At 41.7% G+C, this 15,395-nt stretch overlaps 1 protein-coding gene across 5 annotated transcripts in view; it reads left to right on the top strand.

The window, feature by feature from the left end:
• Nucleotides 1-15,395, top strand: part of ZFHX4 (zinc finger homeobox 4) — a 173,829-nt gene that overhangs the window by 24,714 nt on the left and 133,720 nt on the right. For 4 of the 5 annotated variants that reach the window (XM_081116653.1, XM_081116655.1, XM_081116654.1 and 1 more), the window contains 2 exons: nt 1-598; nt 1,479-1,981. The exon at nt 1-598 is cut by the window's left edge and continues 2,038 nt beyond it. In XM_081116653.1, coding sequence (XP_080972779.1) covers nt 1-598; nt 1,479-1,981 — 1,101 coding nt within the window. The remainder of the gene's footprint in view (nt 599-1,478; nt 1,982-15,395) is intronic. The other variant, XM_081116657.1, reaches the window with a different exon arrangement.

Genomic DNA, 15,395 nt, shown 5'->3' on the forward strand with positions numbered 1-15,395 from the left:
GAGAAGCACCCCGAGCCTGGCGGCTCCTGCGTTTATTGCAAGACTGGACAGCCTCACCCCAGGCTCGCCCGGGGCGAGAGCTACACGTGTGGCTATAAACCCTTCCGCTGCGAGGTTTGTAACTACTCGACCACTACCAAAGGCAACCTCAGCATCCATATGCAGTCCGACAAGCACCTGAACAACGTCCAGAATCTCCAGAACGGCAGCGGCGAGCAGGTGTTCGGCCACTCGGCCCCCGCCCCGAACCCCAGCCTGGGCGGCTGCGGGACACCCTCTCCTTCCAAACCCAAGCAGAAACCCACCTGGCGCTGTGAGGTGTGTGACTACGAAACCAACGTCGCGAGGAACCTCCGGATTCATATGACCAGCGAAAAGCACATGCATAACATGATGCTGTTGCAGCAGAACATGAAGCAGATCCAGCACAACCTGCACCTGGGCCTGGCCCCGGCCGAGGCGGAGCTCTACCAGTACTACCTGGCCCAGAACATAGGCCTGACCGGCATGAAGCTGGAGAACCCCGCCGACCCCCAGCTGATGATCAGCCCCTTCCAGCTGGACCCCGCCACCGCGGCTGCCTTGGCCCCGGGACTCGGTTAGTAGTTAACCGCTTTTCTACACTCCTGTTAGCTCTCATCACAGTCTGACTTGGCCTGACGCACCCAGATGGAGTGGTGAGTGCAGACAGTATTGGGGACAGCTTACTGGAAGGGACTTTCTCTTTAAGCTGATAATCAGACCACTTGGGCTTCACTTCAAACCTGAATTAACTCCACGGGGGAAGCCAGTCAGGGAGTCAGGGCAGCCTGGGAAGACCTAGCAAACTTTGTCTTCATTCAGCGGCTTCATTAACAAACGCGCTTGTGCGTTTTGCCTGCAGTCATTAGCTATATACCTTGCGAGGTTTATAGCTTCGATTTTGGCAGTTATTCCCTAAAATATCAAACTTGAGCTTCCAAAGGGGAGACCATTATTTTTGTAGTGAAATATTTGTAAAAACTATTTTCACGTCTGTGATTGAAGATAATTAATCTAAGGGCACCTAATGCCGTTACCTTATCGCAGGCATTTGGCCAGAGATTACAGGCACGCCTACAGCATTAGCCAGATCTCATCAAGCTTTAAGACGAATTGCGAAATAGCAATTAGTGCTTACGCAAGTTTATCTAGGCCCTTAAATCGCAAGCGAGCACGTGGCTGTTTGTTATGGTATCGATCACCTCTCTTGCCCTCGAAAATACAAATTTCAGAATGACATCATGCCCAGTAGGAGTAATTAAAGCAATCTGATGAGGGCATTTAGAAGTTGAAAGGGATGATTGTAATTGATCCCAATTCAATCCTATTACAGCTTTTTACGGTTTAAGCTCTAGAGAAAGCGCGTTCCTGGTCAAGACTTTAGTTTGCTGATTCCTTTGTGTGTGCTGTGTTTTCTAGCATCTATTTTTTCCTTTTAATTTTTTTTCTTCCTGTAGTCAATAATGAGCTGCCGCCTGAAATCCGGCTTGCCAGTGGTCAGCTAATGGGTGATGACCTGTCCCTCCTTACTGCAGGAGAGCTGTCACCTTATATCAGTGACCCAGCACTGAAGCTATTCCAGTGTGCTGTGTGCAACAAATTCACCTCTGACAGCCTGGAGGCCCTGAGCGTGCACGTGAGCAGCGAGCGCTCGCTCCCTGAAGAGGAGTGGAGGGCTGTAATTGGAGATATCTACCAGTGCAAGCTCTGTAACTACAACACTCAGCTCAAAGCCAACTTCCAGCTCCACTGCAAGACTGACAAGCACATGCAGAAGTACCAGCTGGTGGCCCACATTAAAGAAGGGGGCAAAAGCAACGAGTGGAGGCTCAAGTGCATCGCCATCGGCAACCCCGTCCACCTGAAGTGTAACGCCTGTGACTACTACACCAACAGCGTGGATAAGTTACGCTTGCACACGACCAACCACAGGCACGAGGCGGCCCTGAAGCTCTACAAGGTAAGAGTGCCATCCCCGCTCCCTTGGCACAGATGCGGGAAGGGAATGTACTGTTTCAGAGCTTGGAGCACAAATCTGCAAGTTCTGAAAGAAAACATAGAAGGGTCAGGTGCACAGTGTCTGCTGAACGTCACTACGTGTTACGTTGAAATCCAGGGAACTGGAGAATTTATCTGAAAGACTGGCCCTATGTCCCTTTTACATCTATCTCAGTGGCATTGATTGCTTCTGGTTTCCCCCAAATAAAATAACTTTTCTGAGTATTTTCATGTATAAAACAATACTTTTAGACCTCTTTTTATTGATTGATTTGGGAAAAAAAAGCATAGTATACCACTCATGGCTAAGGGTGAGTGTTCACAGGGAGCAGAGGGCAAAAGTTGTGCTACCTCCTAATATATCATCTTTTGTTTGGTGACACACCCGGTAACTCAATGTGTGCGTTTTTGCTTTTTTTTTAAGTTCCTAGTAGTATCGAGTGAACATACTATCTCTCCCTTAGCATCAGTTGAAAGTCTTAGCTCTGTTATTATTTTGCATGACTTTTCCCAGCTAGTAATGTTTTTATACCCCCAATGGGTGTGGCGGGAGTAAAAATGTTCGTTCAATGGCAGATGTACTTTTATCTTCACTGGGAGGAAAGGATGCCCATGGAACGGATATGTGTACGTGATGAACACCGTCCCTTGCACAACTTGTCTTGACTTTTTCTAAACCCTGATGACTGGTTAATTTATTTTTGGCAGTTGGTTGACTGGTTTGGCTTGATTGTCTTGGTTCATGTTCACATAGAACAGATTCATTTCTTTGATGAATAACTTGGTAACTTACTGAGAACTTCTTTTGTCTAGAGGACATTAAAATTCAGAAAATATTGCAAACCATTCGTCATTGTAACAAGCTCTAAATATGATTATAAAATCCATTTTGCAAGTGTTATCTATTGATTTATACTAGAAATCAGTGATAACTATACTATGAGGAGCCGACCAGAGATTGTAACACCTATGGCTTTTCTAATACTGCTTCACACTATAAACACAGGACAGGAAGAGCAGATTGTGGTTGTCTGGAGCACGTGCAGGAATTATTTATTTGGGTTGGCCACGCACTGTTTGTTGAGGTTATTTCTGGAAGTTCAAATTCTAGATTGATGTACAGAGTGTAAAATTCTAAAGACGTGGCGGGAGAATTTGTAATGTTGTTCCTGTGATTTCTGCGCGCCGAGGATCAATAATGAAAACATTAGATTTGGGTTACACAGTTTGAGGGGAGTTCAGGCTTTGGTGTAAGATGGAAAGCTTCTAAGTTGATGGTATTGAAAATATAATCTAACGAATTAATTGTATTATAATTCATAGGTTTTACAGCAACAGTTGACAACCGTTCAATTGTCAACTTTTTTTTTTCTGTTGGTACCTGACCTATGAAAACTTTTAGAACACCTAGGAGAAAAACAAACAAACATTAAGTTTGTATAAATAATAGATCTCAACCCTGAGAGCTGGATAGAATATTCATGAACTAGGTTTTATTCACACAGCTCCTCTGACACTTTATATTAACATGTTGTGAAAAGAAGATATAAATGTACAGATTTTTCTGTTTTACTGATCTCATGTGGGAAGCTTCAGAAAGGTAGAGTGTTACTGTTTATTTTCTCAGGAAAGGTTATTTAATCTAATTGTTTGGTGATTATTTAGACGTGTGTCTGTGTGTGTATTAAGTTTATCCATTCATTCCATGAGTGTGGATTGACGGCCCTCACTGTCTGCAGAGCAATTTGCTGGGTGCCAGAGTTAGTCTGGAAGTTCCTTTGAAGGGAGAGTTGGATATCGTCTGTGAGTGGATAACAACCCAATGAGATAAAGCCTTGTTTATAAAGAGGGTTTAAAGCAGAGAGAACCTTAGATCCCAGAACCAAAGGGTACATATGTCCTCTTACTTTAAAAATGTTATGTCATATAAAAATTTTCCCACCAATTCTTCTTTATTTGCTTATCTCTTAAATACCCCAGATTCCCTAGTAGTGTAATGTCTAAAAATGGTCAGCAAACACACTTTGAACAAACTTATCTTTAGTTAAAAGAAGATTGAATAGAGAAATATTTGAGCTATTGCAACTGGGTATCTTTAGTTAAAAGAAGATTGAATAGAGAAATATTTGAGCTATTGCAACTGGCCATTGAATTATAGTATTTTGCATTACCCCTCAAGGAGCTTTCTTTATTTCTAGTAGTAACTGTAAAAGTCCTCCAGAGTAGCAATGTGTTGAGGATGCCATTTCTAAACTGAGTTACAAAGACAGTGTGAGTCATATATAGAGAGAGGATTTTCAAGTGCGGTAATGAGGATTTTAGCAAGCTTGGTTGGCTTGTGTGAGCAAAATAAAATTGCTTCATAAGTAACATTAATTGCTTTTAAATGAGAAGCTAACAAATTGGCCGGGGCCTGGAAAAAATGATGGTTTGTAATTGGCTAAAGTATTAAAATTAGACTTAAAATAGTTTCTGAGTTAATGACTAGACAATAATCTCCTATATAAAATTTATTTTCATTAAGAGCTTAATTTACATCATTTTGCATCGGGAATTATTCAGACTTTACAGGAAAGTGACAAGTAGCAGCTATAAGACAAATGCAGAGCTGTGAGAATCCAGCTTTTCTTGTTATTGACAATGTATTGATTCACAACACTTTAAACGTGGTCATATGTCAGCTCAGTTTGAATAGACTACCTCTTGCTGCATTACCTAAAAGAAGCCTGGGTCCTCATTCCAATTCTAGGGGGTTAAAGGTTAAAGGTTAAGGGTGAGCTTAAAAGCATCATCTGCCTAGCTGCTTAACTTTAAACTGATCAATTTAATGAAAATCTGTTTTACAGATGTTGTGTTAATGTATTTGGCAGGATTTAGGCAGCTTTAACATTAGACGTATGCTAGTAAAAATTATTTCTTTATTTGACCAGAACAACACCTTTCCTTTTATGTTTAAGGTAGAAAGCTTGTGGGTTATGGTATTTTGGCAAAGAACTCGGAGGCAGAATGTGTTGATGATCTTTCCATATGGACTCAAAAAAAAAAAAAAAGAATACCTTTATGTCTATTGCTAAGGATGGCTGCAGAAACAAGCAACACCGTATTCATTTTTTGGGCAACATTATTTTCCTGAGAATTTTTTTCAAAAGAAGTTTTCTTAAGAAAATCTTACTTATTTCTTTAAGCAAAATTCTCTGAAGTGCTATTTTGATTTCCCCCCGGAAATTTTCATGATGAAGCAAAATTGGTCTGGGAAATTAAAACAATAAAATGAAACGGCAGCTTGCCCTTAATCTGCTCTTAGTGTGTGAAAGTGTATTTAAAGTGAGGTTAGCACTAAATGCAGAGAGCTGCAATCAGTGTTGCAAGGTAAAATGGGCTGCTGTATAGCCATGTCCATCTAATGCAAAAACAGTGTTTCTCAGCTAACCACATTATTAGATTTTATTATATTCGTCTAATTCCATGCCTTTGCATCCTCTACAAATTCTGTCAGTTGATCCATAACGAGTCTTCAATACACATTTGTAGGATTAATAATGAACTAATGGATAAACTGGAAAATGTTTTCAGGAAGCCCCTTTAAAATGCCTTGCAATTTGGCCTGCTCCTTATATGATCCCAAACTTTTTTGAAAGAGTCTAGGAAAAAATATATAATGAAAAACCACTTAGCAATACACATTCAAGGTGAGAAGGAACAAATAAGACTTGGGCGATATTTCCAATTTACAGTTCCGCTGATTCTTGGCCCAGAATGGCCCAGACAGCCCCGGCCAGCTGATCGGGCCCCCCCCCATCCTCTGTGGGACTCCCCACACCTGCACTGCCCCTGCTCTTGGGATAGGATGTGTCTTTCTAAGCAGGGTGCTCACAGCCTTGCTGGTTCAAAGTCAAAAGCTGAATTGGCCTCGCTTCTTTCCTTCTTGCATCTGGGAGAAGTGGAGCAGGGTAGTCTCTCTGAATTCCATGATGCTGTTTGCATATTTGGGTTTCACACTGGCTGAGAGCAGTCGATGAATCCCTTGTCTCCATGGTGAGCAGAGACACACACGTGGGCCTGGGTCCTAGGTAACTTTCACTGTAACATTCCCCCAAGGAACATTTTTGGAGTTTTCTCATTACCCACGTTACGGATGAAAGAATCCGGGTTAAGAACTAAAATCCAGGTGTGGGGGAGGGTCACAGAAGAGACTGCAAGGAACCACGTCGGCAAAAGTATGTGGCAAGGAAATAAAAAATGGAATAATTAGCCTCCCTTACGTTTGTTTTGTGGTTTTTGCTTTTTTTTTACTAGTAGGATCGGTTTGGAATTAACAAAGAATCACAAGGACTTTCGTCTCAATAGGCCTGAGTCCAACTTTGCAATTTAAAATCAAATACACCAGATATGTACCACTGCAATTATGGAACTGTCATTGTCCCAGTGTGATGGTGAAAGGTCAGGAGATTGTGTGGGACACATTTGCATAAAAGTCATTGTGCTGGAGGAAATTGGAATATGTGTGTGTATCTAAGAAACCAAAACAGGTTTTTCTCAATCTTACTCCAGTCATTTGTTTAGATGAAGAAAGCTGTTTTCAGAGATAAACAAAAGTTATTCTTTTCTGTTGCTAAACGTTAACCTGAATATGGAAAATTGTGCACTTTTTGTATTAGTTTCAGATTCATGTTCCTTTCAAGGTTGAAATGCAGTGTGAAATTCAATTCCAGTTGCAAGATTTATTTTAAAAAGTAATCACAATCTGAGTTATTTTATTGCACCCTCCTGTAGAAAGCCAAGGCAGAGGTTGAGGAAACGGTTTCCGCTGCCGAACAATACGTGCTTACATAATACTCAGGACAAATGAGTACACAGATCGAATACAGAGGAGCTGGTTAGCTAATAGCAACTAATAAATCACCCGTGTTCTCAGGTCGCAGTGTCATTGGCCAGCCCGATCTACTACGTCTCCTTCTGTTTTTAAGCCTGACATTTGCTGAGGCAAGGCCACGTGTTCGGACACGGTGACTCCGGTACAAACAGGGACTTCTCACTGCGTTCTCAGGGCGAGGGAAGTACTGCAGGGTGAGCCCAATCCCTCTCTGTATTTCACTAGGAAAAAAAGTCACCCCAAATCTGTGTATCCAAATATATGATAGAGAGATAGAGAAATAGATCGATCGATAGATAGAAAGAAGGATGCATAGATAGATGATACAGAGAGATAGAAAGGATGGATGGATAGAGAGATGATAGATAGCAATTCCTAGAAGGATTACTTTAGACCAGGCGTTAGCAACTCTTTACATCTATGTTAGGATAGAGAAAATGATATTCAGTGTGTGAAATGGTTAACAAAGACAGACAAAAATCTAAAGAGGGAGAAGTGCGTCACTGGAAGCCCCCTCTTTTATTTTCCACGTGTCTTTCCTTACCCAGAGCGCTCCTGTCTCCCTGCGTGTCAGGCTCACATGCTCTGCTCTGCTTTTCTGATATTCTTACCACTTTATCCCACCTAGACCTTCTCTCCCTGGAAGTACTCCCTGTGGCAAGATTATACATCTAATTCCCCCAAGAAAATGGGCATTTCTTTAATTAAGAGAAAAGAAGCCTTTTGATAAAAGCCAAGTAGTGCATCCAAAGGTGTAAATGACGTTCAGGCCGTGCCCAGGATGCACGTTGTTTAAAGGAGCCTCTTCCTCTGAGGAGTCAGCAGGGGTGCGGGGTTCAGTGATTATATCGGGGGCAGTGATTGTCAGGATGGGGACCGGGGAGGACCGTGCTCCACCTTAAGAGCTTCCTGCATTTCTCTTCTTCCGAACACACGCAGGCAGACAGAAACACACGCATGCTCACACTCACACTTCCCCCCACCTTGTCCCGCCCCCACCCCAGACACACAGTCAAAATTGGCACCGCCAGTCCCTCCCCTCGAAGACCACACCACCTGGGACTTCACGATTTATCTCACGGACTCTAACTGGTGCTTGTTCGATGGCCTGTGAGGCGCAGGTCTGGCGTAACCAAAGGCAGCAAATGGCCTGTGGGTCGCCCACCCCGAGGTCCCTTAGGTCATGCAGACCAAGGTGCCCTCTCACACTGCACGTGCCCTCCCCGCGTGCTTCTTCGGCGTCAGTTTCCCCGGCCCCGTCGGTGGAGCTTGTTGAAAGCTGCTGCAGCGCTCGAGCGGGTCGGGGATGCCATGCGGGACGCAGCCAGAGTCATATGTTAGCCAGGCCTCGCGCTGCTGAAAGGGTCTTGGCCTGGGGTGGAGGGAGGAGGAGCTGGCATGTGCATAATGACCGCGTTCTGCTTCCAGAACATCTGGCCTGCCCGCTTCTACTGGAAATGCTTCCCGGGTTCGCTGCGAGTCTGAGCCTGTGCTCGGGCTGAGTTCAATTAGACGTGGAGATTTGTTCATTATTCAGATAATTCAAGCCTTAGACGGCACTTTTCCCCAAATTATCAGTGTATTGCATGAAGGCTTACGATGATATGATTTATTCAAAAGACGAGCACCACCGGAGGCCCAGCCCCCTCTCGCCCCTGAGGAAACGTCCTCAGATTCTGGAGCCTGCTTGGAGTGTGCTGTGGCCCAGAGGCAGGGTTCTGCTTGCAGAGTTCTCGAATGCTCGCCCACGTTTTACTTCTCATAAGTACAGAAACGTTTCCTGAGCACTTACTATGTGCCAGGTTTTAAAATGTCGCCGTGTACGGGGGCTCTGTCCCATTACTTAGGGTAGGAGCTAAGCCATCTCCTCTAAGGCGATGCTTGCTAACTCACTCGGGTCTTCCACTGTGGCAGGGATGTTAATAAAATCAGAGGTTGAATCCACACGCTAGCCATCAAAAGCTTCTAGGCTTTGTCACCAGTGGTTGGTCTGTCACAGGACTGAGTGTGGCCGCTCTCTTGGGTCACCAGTAGATGTAGAGCATGGTCACTTGCGTATCTCAGCTTACGCTTACTGCCCTCTTGCCAGGCAAGACTTTATTGATCAGTGTCAGGCAGGTGGTGTGGTGGGAATGTGAGGCCAGCATAGCACTTTTCTACTAGTTGGAACATGTATGTCGTTTTTCATGCATGAGGATGACTGATGCTACCGATGCACTGCCTAGAAAACAAAGAAGGGAACCACTCAGTCGAGGATGCAAAACATGGCAGATTTTAACTTCAGTCAACCCCCTTGTAGAACTAGGAGGCTCATTTAGTTTGATGCTTGGAGAGTCTTTTGTAAATTAAGTTTACAATACTGTCAGTGAGAGTTCTGCTTTAAAGAACAGTTTTTATAGCAAGCTGTTCTGGTATTATCCCAGATAATAAAAATTGTGTGTGGTGACATTTTATTTTACTTGGTTTTGTAATCTTTTACTAATGTTTTAGTTTTCGTATTTTAAGGAAACCTACTTTTGCAGCCTTGTAGGTAAAATACAAGTTGTGATCATACACTCAATAAATATTGATTCATATTTTCCTAAAACCTTTCTTTTATTAGAAATATTAGCTAACATAGAATATACATTTCTCTCTTTTTGTTGCTTAAGGAATAAATGTTAAGGTTATATTTTTCCATAAAGCAATTTTTAAGGAGTGGTGTAGAGGAAGGTTAGGGTTGAAGAATTCTTTGCGCCTGAATTTCTGCTGATAAAATTAGTGGAATGCAGGGCTGAGGGAAAAAGAAATGAGCTATTGATAGGTTCGACTGTATTGCTTAACACTGGTTTGGGAAGAAAGCTTTTAAAATATTGATTTTTTAAGGCTATGATTATGTGCCCTGTGTAAAGAAGAGCCTCACTGATAGCTAGACTTGGCTATTGACTGTCTATATATGGTTTATGAGATATTGGCAAGAACCTTACCCAAAATATCCCTTCTTCTGATGCCAGACTGTCTGTCAACAGTGATGCCATATTGGTAATGGACTTACCCATTTATCACTTTTCAAAATAGCTTTACTTTTTGAAGAGAGACCCTATAGTGACAGTTGTAATGAGCTAAACTTTCTTTTAAAAATATGTTTTTATTGATTTCAGAGAGATGAAGGGAGAGAGAGAGAAAAACGTCAGTGATGAGAGAAAGGCAGGCTGGGAGGCTCAGTGGCAGACGTTTTGTCTAAGGCTTAATCCTTCTGGAGTCCACTTTTATTCCTTCAAGTTAACAGATTCTCTTAAAGATGCCGCAGATGCCACGTAACCTAAGGGCTGGCCAGACGGGTTTGAGTACATGCCCATCCACTGGAATGATGAACTTAGACTTGTGGGGCCATCTACAAGCTAGGAGGAGAAACTGCTCCTTAAAATCGCCACCTGAATATTTCCTGTCACAACAGAATTCTTTCACTTGAAAGAAATTTCCTTATACTGGCATTTGGGGGTGTTTGGTTTATTAAATTGAAAGGACTAATAAGATATTTATCACTTCTGGTGCCCGAGCCCTTGGTGCTTCCAAGTGAAGCACCTGTGGAAGCTGCATTCATTCATCCAGGCCGCCAGGTGCTTCAGCAACAAGGGACGAACAGCACCCCACCGACCTAAGCTCGGGGATGTGCCTCCCTAAGCATTTAACTTAGCACACGCACAGCCGAAGCTCGGCCTGCTCTCTGCTCAGGATCCCAGTCTCTTGTCCCTTTTCCTGGCATCCTTATAATGACTAGAGGAAGTCCTAGTCACCTGCCACTCACTAGGGAAATTTACAAAGCAATTTTGCTTTGAATTACTATTATTCTGTTTACTTTTATCTTTCACTCCTGCCTTGGGTCCATTTAGGTGCGAGGTTCCAGGAATGTCCCTGCCACCATATCTTTCCAATGCACTGTCTGCCTCTCTCTTCTCCTCGACATCTTGCTTATGTTTCCAGTGGAGGGCCCCAGATCTTGTTAGAACTATTTACAGCCACTTAACTTTGAGATGCTTGGGGAAGTCTTGCCTTCTGGAGCCTGGCTACCCGATCCTGCAAAAAAACTGCCCATCATTGCCATTGCTGCAGTTGGCCGTATTCAAGACTGAAATGTTTTTTGTTTTTTACTAGAAAGTAAGAATGGTCTGACTTTTGAAACAACAGGACTGTTCTCAGTAGAGAAGCTCCCAAGCCATAGCCGGCGTGTGTAAAGCACGCAAGAACATTGTGGTAATTATACTGTGCAGTGTCTTTCAAAGACTTTAAATCTTTCTAACTATTCGTTTGGCAGGCCTGAGAACAAGACAAGCATATGTCCCGAGGGCCTAAAATCATTCATTGTTCAATTGTGGGAAATCAGGTAGCAAGTCTAATTGCCATAACCTCTAAAAGAGAGAGTCGGTTTACAGGGTCTTTTCCTTAAACTCCACATATAGTCAGCACTTAGCACTGAAGGACAGAGTAGGTGACATCGGACCTGACCAGGGAAGGGGAGGCCACAAATGATCCCCAAGTTTTGTACCAAATAGTATCATTCTCTGAAACAGGATTAACATGCCAAAATGGGAATTCTGGGAACACCAGGATGTATTTTCAGAAGTTATTTTATTGGGTAAATTGGTATTGCACAATACTTTGGAAGGAGCAAACTCTCTCTTATTTGCTATTAAAACTCTCACGACTTTTCTACAGAGGCCCCATCCACAGTGTCTTTTGAGAAATAATTTGGCTAAAAGCAAGTTCTGGTTTATTGTGGGTTTGTTTTGTTTTTTGATTATTGTAATTTTTATTAGCAGATTAAGTAATTAAAAAAACACACTTGGATTTTTCCATGATGAGTCTCCCTGAGAAGATACTCCCTAGTCTCATAACCAAATTCTTTAAAAATAAGTCCAAGAGGAATTCATAAATAACTTTTGTTTCCCAGGGAAATATAGTCTTTGGCTGTCTTAATTCTTTAAGAGAATTAAGATAGGCTTTATGAAGAATTATTTAGTTTTTAGATTATTCATAGCAGGGATAGAATTAGAATCTTTAAGTCATAAATGCAAAACTGTCTTTCTAATTGTTTAATTTTTTCAACATTTATTTAGATAGTATAATTCAAAAGAAACTCTCAGGTATAACATTTACTCTTAAGTCCCTGTATCATGTACTAGGTCTTTTTATTCCTTCTTGTAAAACTTGCTAACTCATTGGAAAACCATTGATACAGAAGTACATTGAAATTGATGTTCTTTTTTTTCTCTTTATGTTTGCTAACACTTTTCCAAAAGGTGAACAATTTAATTCTTTGCCAATGGGTGCAGAAAAATGTAGATCCACTCAGGTCCCATGTGTTAGGCGATTACAAAAGCAAAATGCCAGTATTCCAGTGATGTCTTCGGCCCTCTTCCAGGGAGACCTGCTTATACTTACTTTGCTCAAACCCTGGAGCAAATTGTGTGTGTGTGTGAAACAGAGAGAGAATACAGTATGTAAAGACTTATTTTAAAAAATTGATGAAGATTATGAGTTAATCATTAATGCCACTCATTTTGTTTTAAAGTAGATCACAGAAATCTCTTCCTGTACACTGTAAGTGTTCTCAGTCCCTAGAGATAATAAACCTTTGATGATGTTGTGCAAGACTCGTCAACAAGCACAGGAATCAGTTCTGAATGTACACATGACTAATCAAAGGTTCAGGGAACAGGATATCATTTGGTAAAACTGACAGGTTCTCCAAAAAGCAAATGGCCTCACTAATTGTGGCAGCATGGTAAGCATTTTTACCCCTTACAAAAGGCAGGTCCTGGTCCTACCATTGCAGCAGGTTTTGTTTTTTTGTTTTTTTTTTTTACAAATGCTTGAGTACTAAGTCTTTCTAAAACTATTCTTAATAGCAAAGTTTTCCTCAAATTAATATCTGCCGAATTAGTTACTCTACTAGCTTCCTCTTAAAGTCACAACAGATACCACAAGATGCTTACACTCAGAAGGATCCTTGAAATTCAGGGAATTTAGGTAACCAGAACAAGTTTCTTCAAGTGATCAACTGTCAGATGTCCATGGTGGGAAAATGATGGAGTATGAAACCAATGTCCACAATGAAGCCTGAAATTATATAGAGCAATGGCACTAAATGTTTCAAGAATGCAGCTGGAAATAGGAGAGGACCTAAAGTTATATGCTACTAAGTCTACTATGTGGATAGTGCAATGAATGCTGAGGCCATTGCCTTCTGTCTAGCTGCTGCTGCTTTTTTATTTGCAACAGCCTCATTCAGCTATAATTCATATAGCATGCAGGCCACTCATTTTATTAAGTGTACAATTAAATGTTTTTAAAAAAAAATATTCACAGTATTATGCAACCATCAGCAATCAATTTTAGAACATTTTCAACACTCCAAAAAATCTCCTGTACCATCAAGCCCAACCCCCCACCTTCCTAATCCCAACCCAGGTAACCGTGAACTGTTTCTGCCCCTATAGGTTTGCCTGTTCTGGACACTTCATGTAAATGGAATCATACGTTATGCGGTCGCTGGTGACTGGCTTGTTTCGCTTAGCGTAATGTTTTCAAGATTCACCCATAATTGTCACATGTATCGGTTCTTCATACCTTTTTATTACAGAATTTGCATTGTGTGAATAAACTACATTTTACTTATCCTCATCAGCTGATGGGCATTTGCATTGTTTCCACTTTTTGACTGTTATAAATAATGGAGATGTGAACATTGTGCACAGGGTTTTATGTGGACATATTTTCATTTCTTTTGGGTATGGAATTCCTAGGCGTGGAACTCCTGGACTGGCAATCACTAATATTAACTGGATGCTCATACTGCCGGTCAGTTCTTATTTTCTCCCTGGTCAGTTCCTTCTTCGTTTTCCTTGAAAGAATATTACATATTTTTATCACCTTCTCATTGCTCTTTATCTCCGCTTCACTCTGGCTACAAGTTCAGTGAAAACATTAATAGGACTAACATTTATTGAGCAGTTACCAGATGGCAGATAATCTCCTAAATTCTTTAAATACAGTCAAATTTAATTCTAAGAACAGCCCTATTAGGTAGGTACTATTATCATGCCCATTTTGAAGATGGGGAAACTAAGGCAATGAAAGCTTATTTAATTAATTCATGGTCACAATGCTGGGAACAATGGCAAATGAGTCGGGATTGGAACTCAGATGGACTGGTTCCAGCACCCATGGTCTTAAAAGAGACAGTGTCACTGTGAAGATACTGCTTTGGGAAGGGACACCTGGCAAGGAAGGTCTCGTTTGTGGCAGAAGGGGTGGAAATAAGAGTGTAACTGTCCTAGTTGACCTCTGAGCAACACACATACCCCAGAGAGAGAAGAAGGAAGGGTGATGAGATGGAGTGAGATTTAAGGACTTTGGAAGGGGGAGTGAGGGATAGTAAATTGGAGAAACCACCGATTACCGTGTGTAGGCTTTAGTTTTTTTTTTTAATGTCAGAATGTAAACCATTTATTTGGTTCATGCTGTGTTTTTTGAAGAATAACTATGAACTGAATTCTCTGTATTTGTAGGAATGAAAAATTGGTATATTTTAGACCTTGCATTTATGAAAACAGGTCATGTCCTATTAATACACAAATGCTTATTTGTCTTCCTCGTTGAAAATGCACTGTGCTGGACCCCAGTGGCGGGTAGGGCAGACACAAAGGGGCTATGAGGCAACCGTTCTCAGGAAGCTCACCAGTTTTTAGGAGAAAATATGTAATATATATATTTTTAACATATCTTTATTGATTTCAGAGAGAGGAAGGGAGAGATAGAAACATCAATGATGAGAGTCACTGATCGGCTGCCTCCTGCACACCCCCTGCTGGGGACCGAGCCCGCAACCCAGGCATGTGCCCTGACCGGGAATCGAACCACAATCTCCTGGATCCTAAGTCGATGCTCAACTGCTGAGCCACGCCCTGCCTGGCTGTGATATTTTTAATACGTGCTTTATTTTCTGTTGTGAATTGTTCCTGTTAACAGCTTTTTTGAATTCCAGAAGTTTGCAAAAGGACATTTTTCGTATTTTACATAACATTTTTTAGCAATATTTACTCTTTGGTGACACCTAGAAAGTTAATACTTAGCAATATTTACTCCTTGGTGACGCCTAGAAAGTTAATACTTAGATTTCCTGTGGTATTTGGGGGAAAAATTAGATTCTTTCCTCGAAAAACTCTGATAAAGAGTGCGGTTACCGTTTTTGCACCTATGAAGGTGTTGCACGGCGTAATCTGAGTCTTCGCTATCTTTTGCCCCCCCCCCCCCCGCCTGTCCCCACCTGAGTGATGTTTGCAAACATGATTTTCACATTTTCATAATGGTAATGGTATGAATAAACTGAAATATTACTTGGTGCTTTTTTGGCTAACCAGAAGAATTTTTTTTTTTCTTTTTGTAGGTATGAAATGTAAATATGCTTATTTCTACTTTCTGATCACATTAATCACTGGTAAAACAGTCTTACTGTGTTACA

This window comes from Miniopterus schreibersii (genome assembly GCF_964146895.1).
Source record: "Miniopterus schreibersii genome assembly, chromosome: 17".
Classification (NCBI taxonomy): Eukaryota; Metazoa; Chordata; class Mammalia; order Chiroptera; family Miniopteridae; genus Miniopterus; species Miniopterus schreibersii.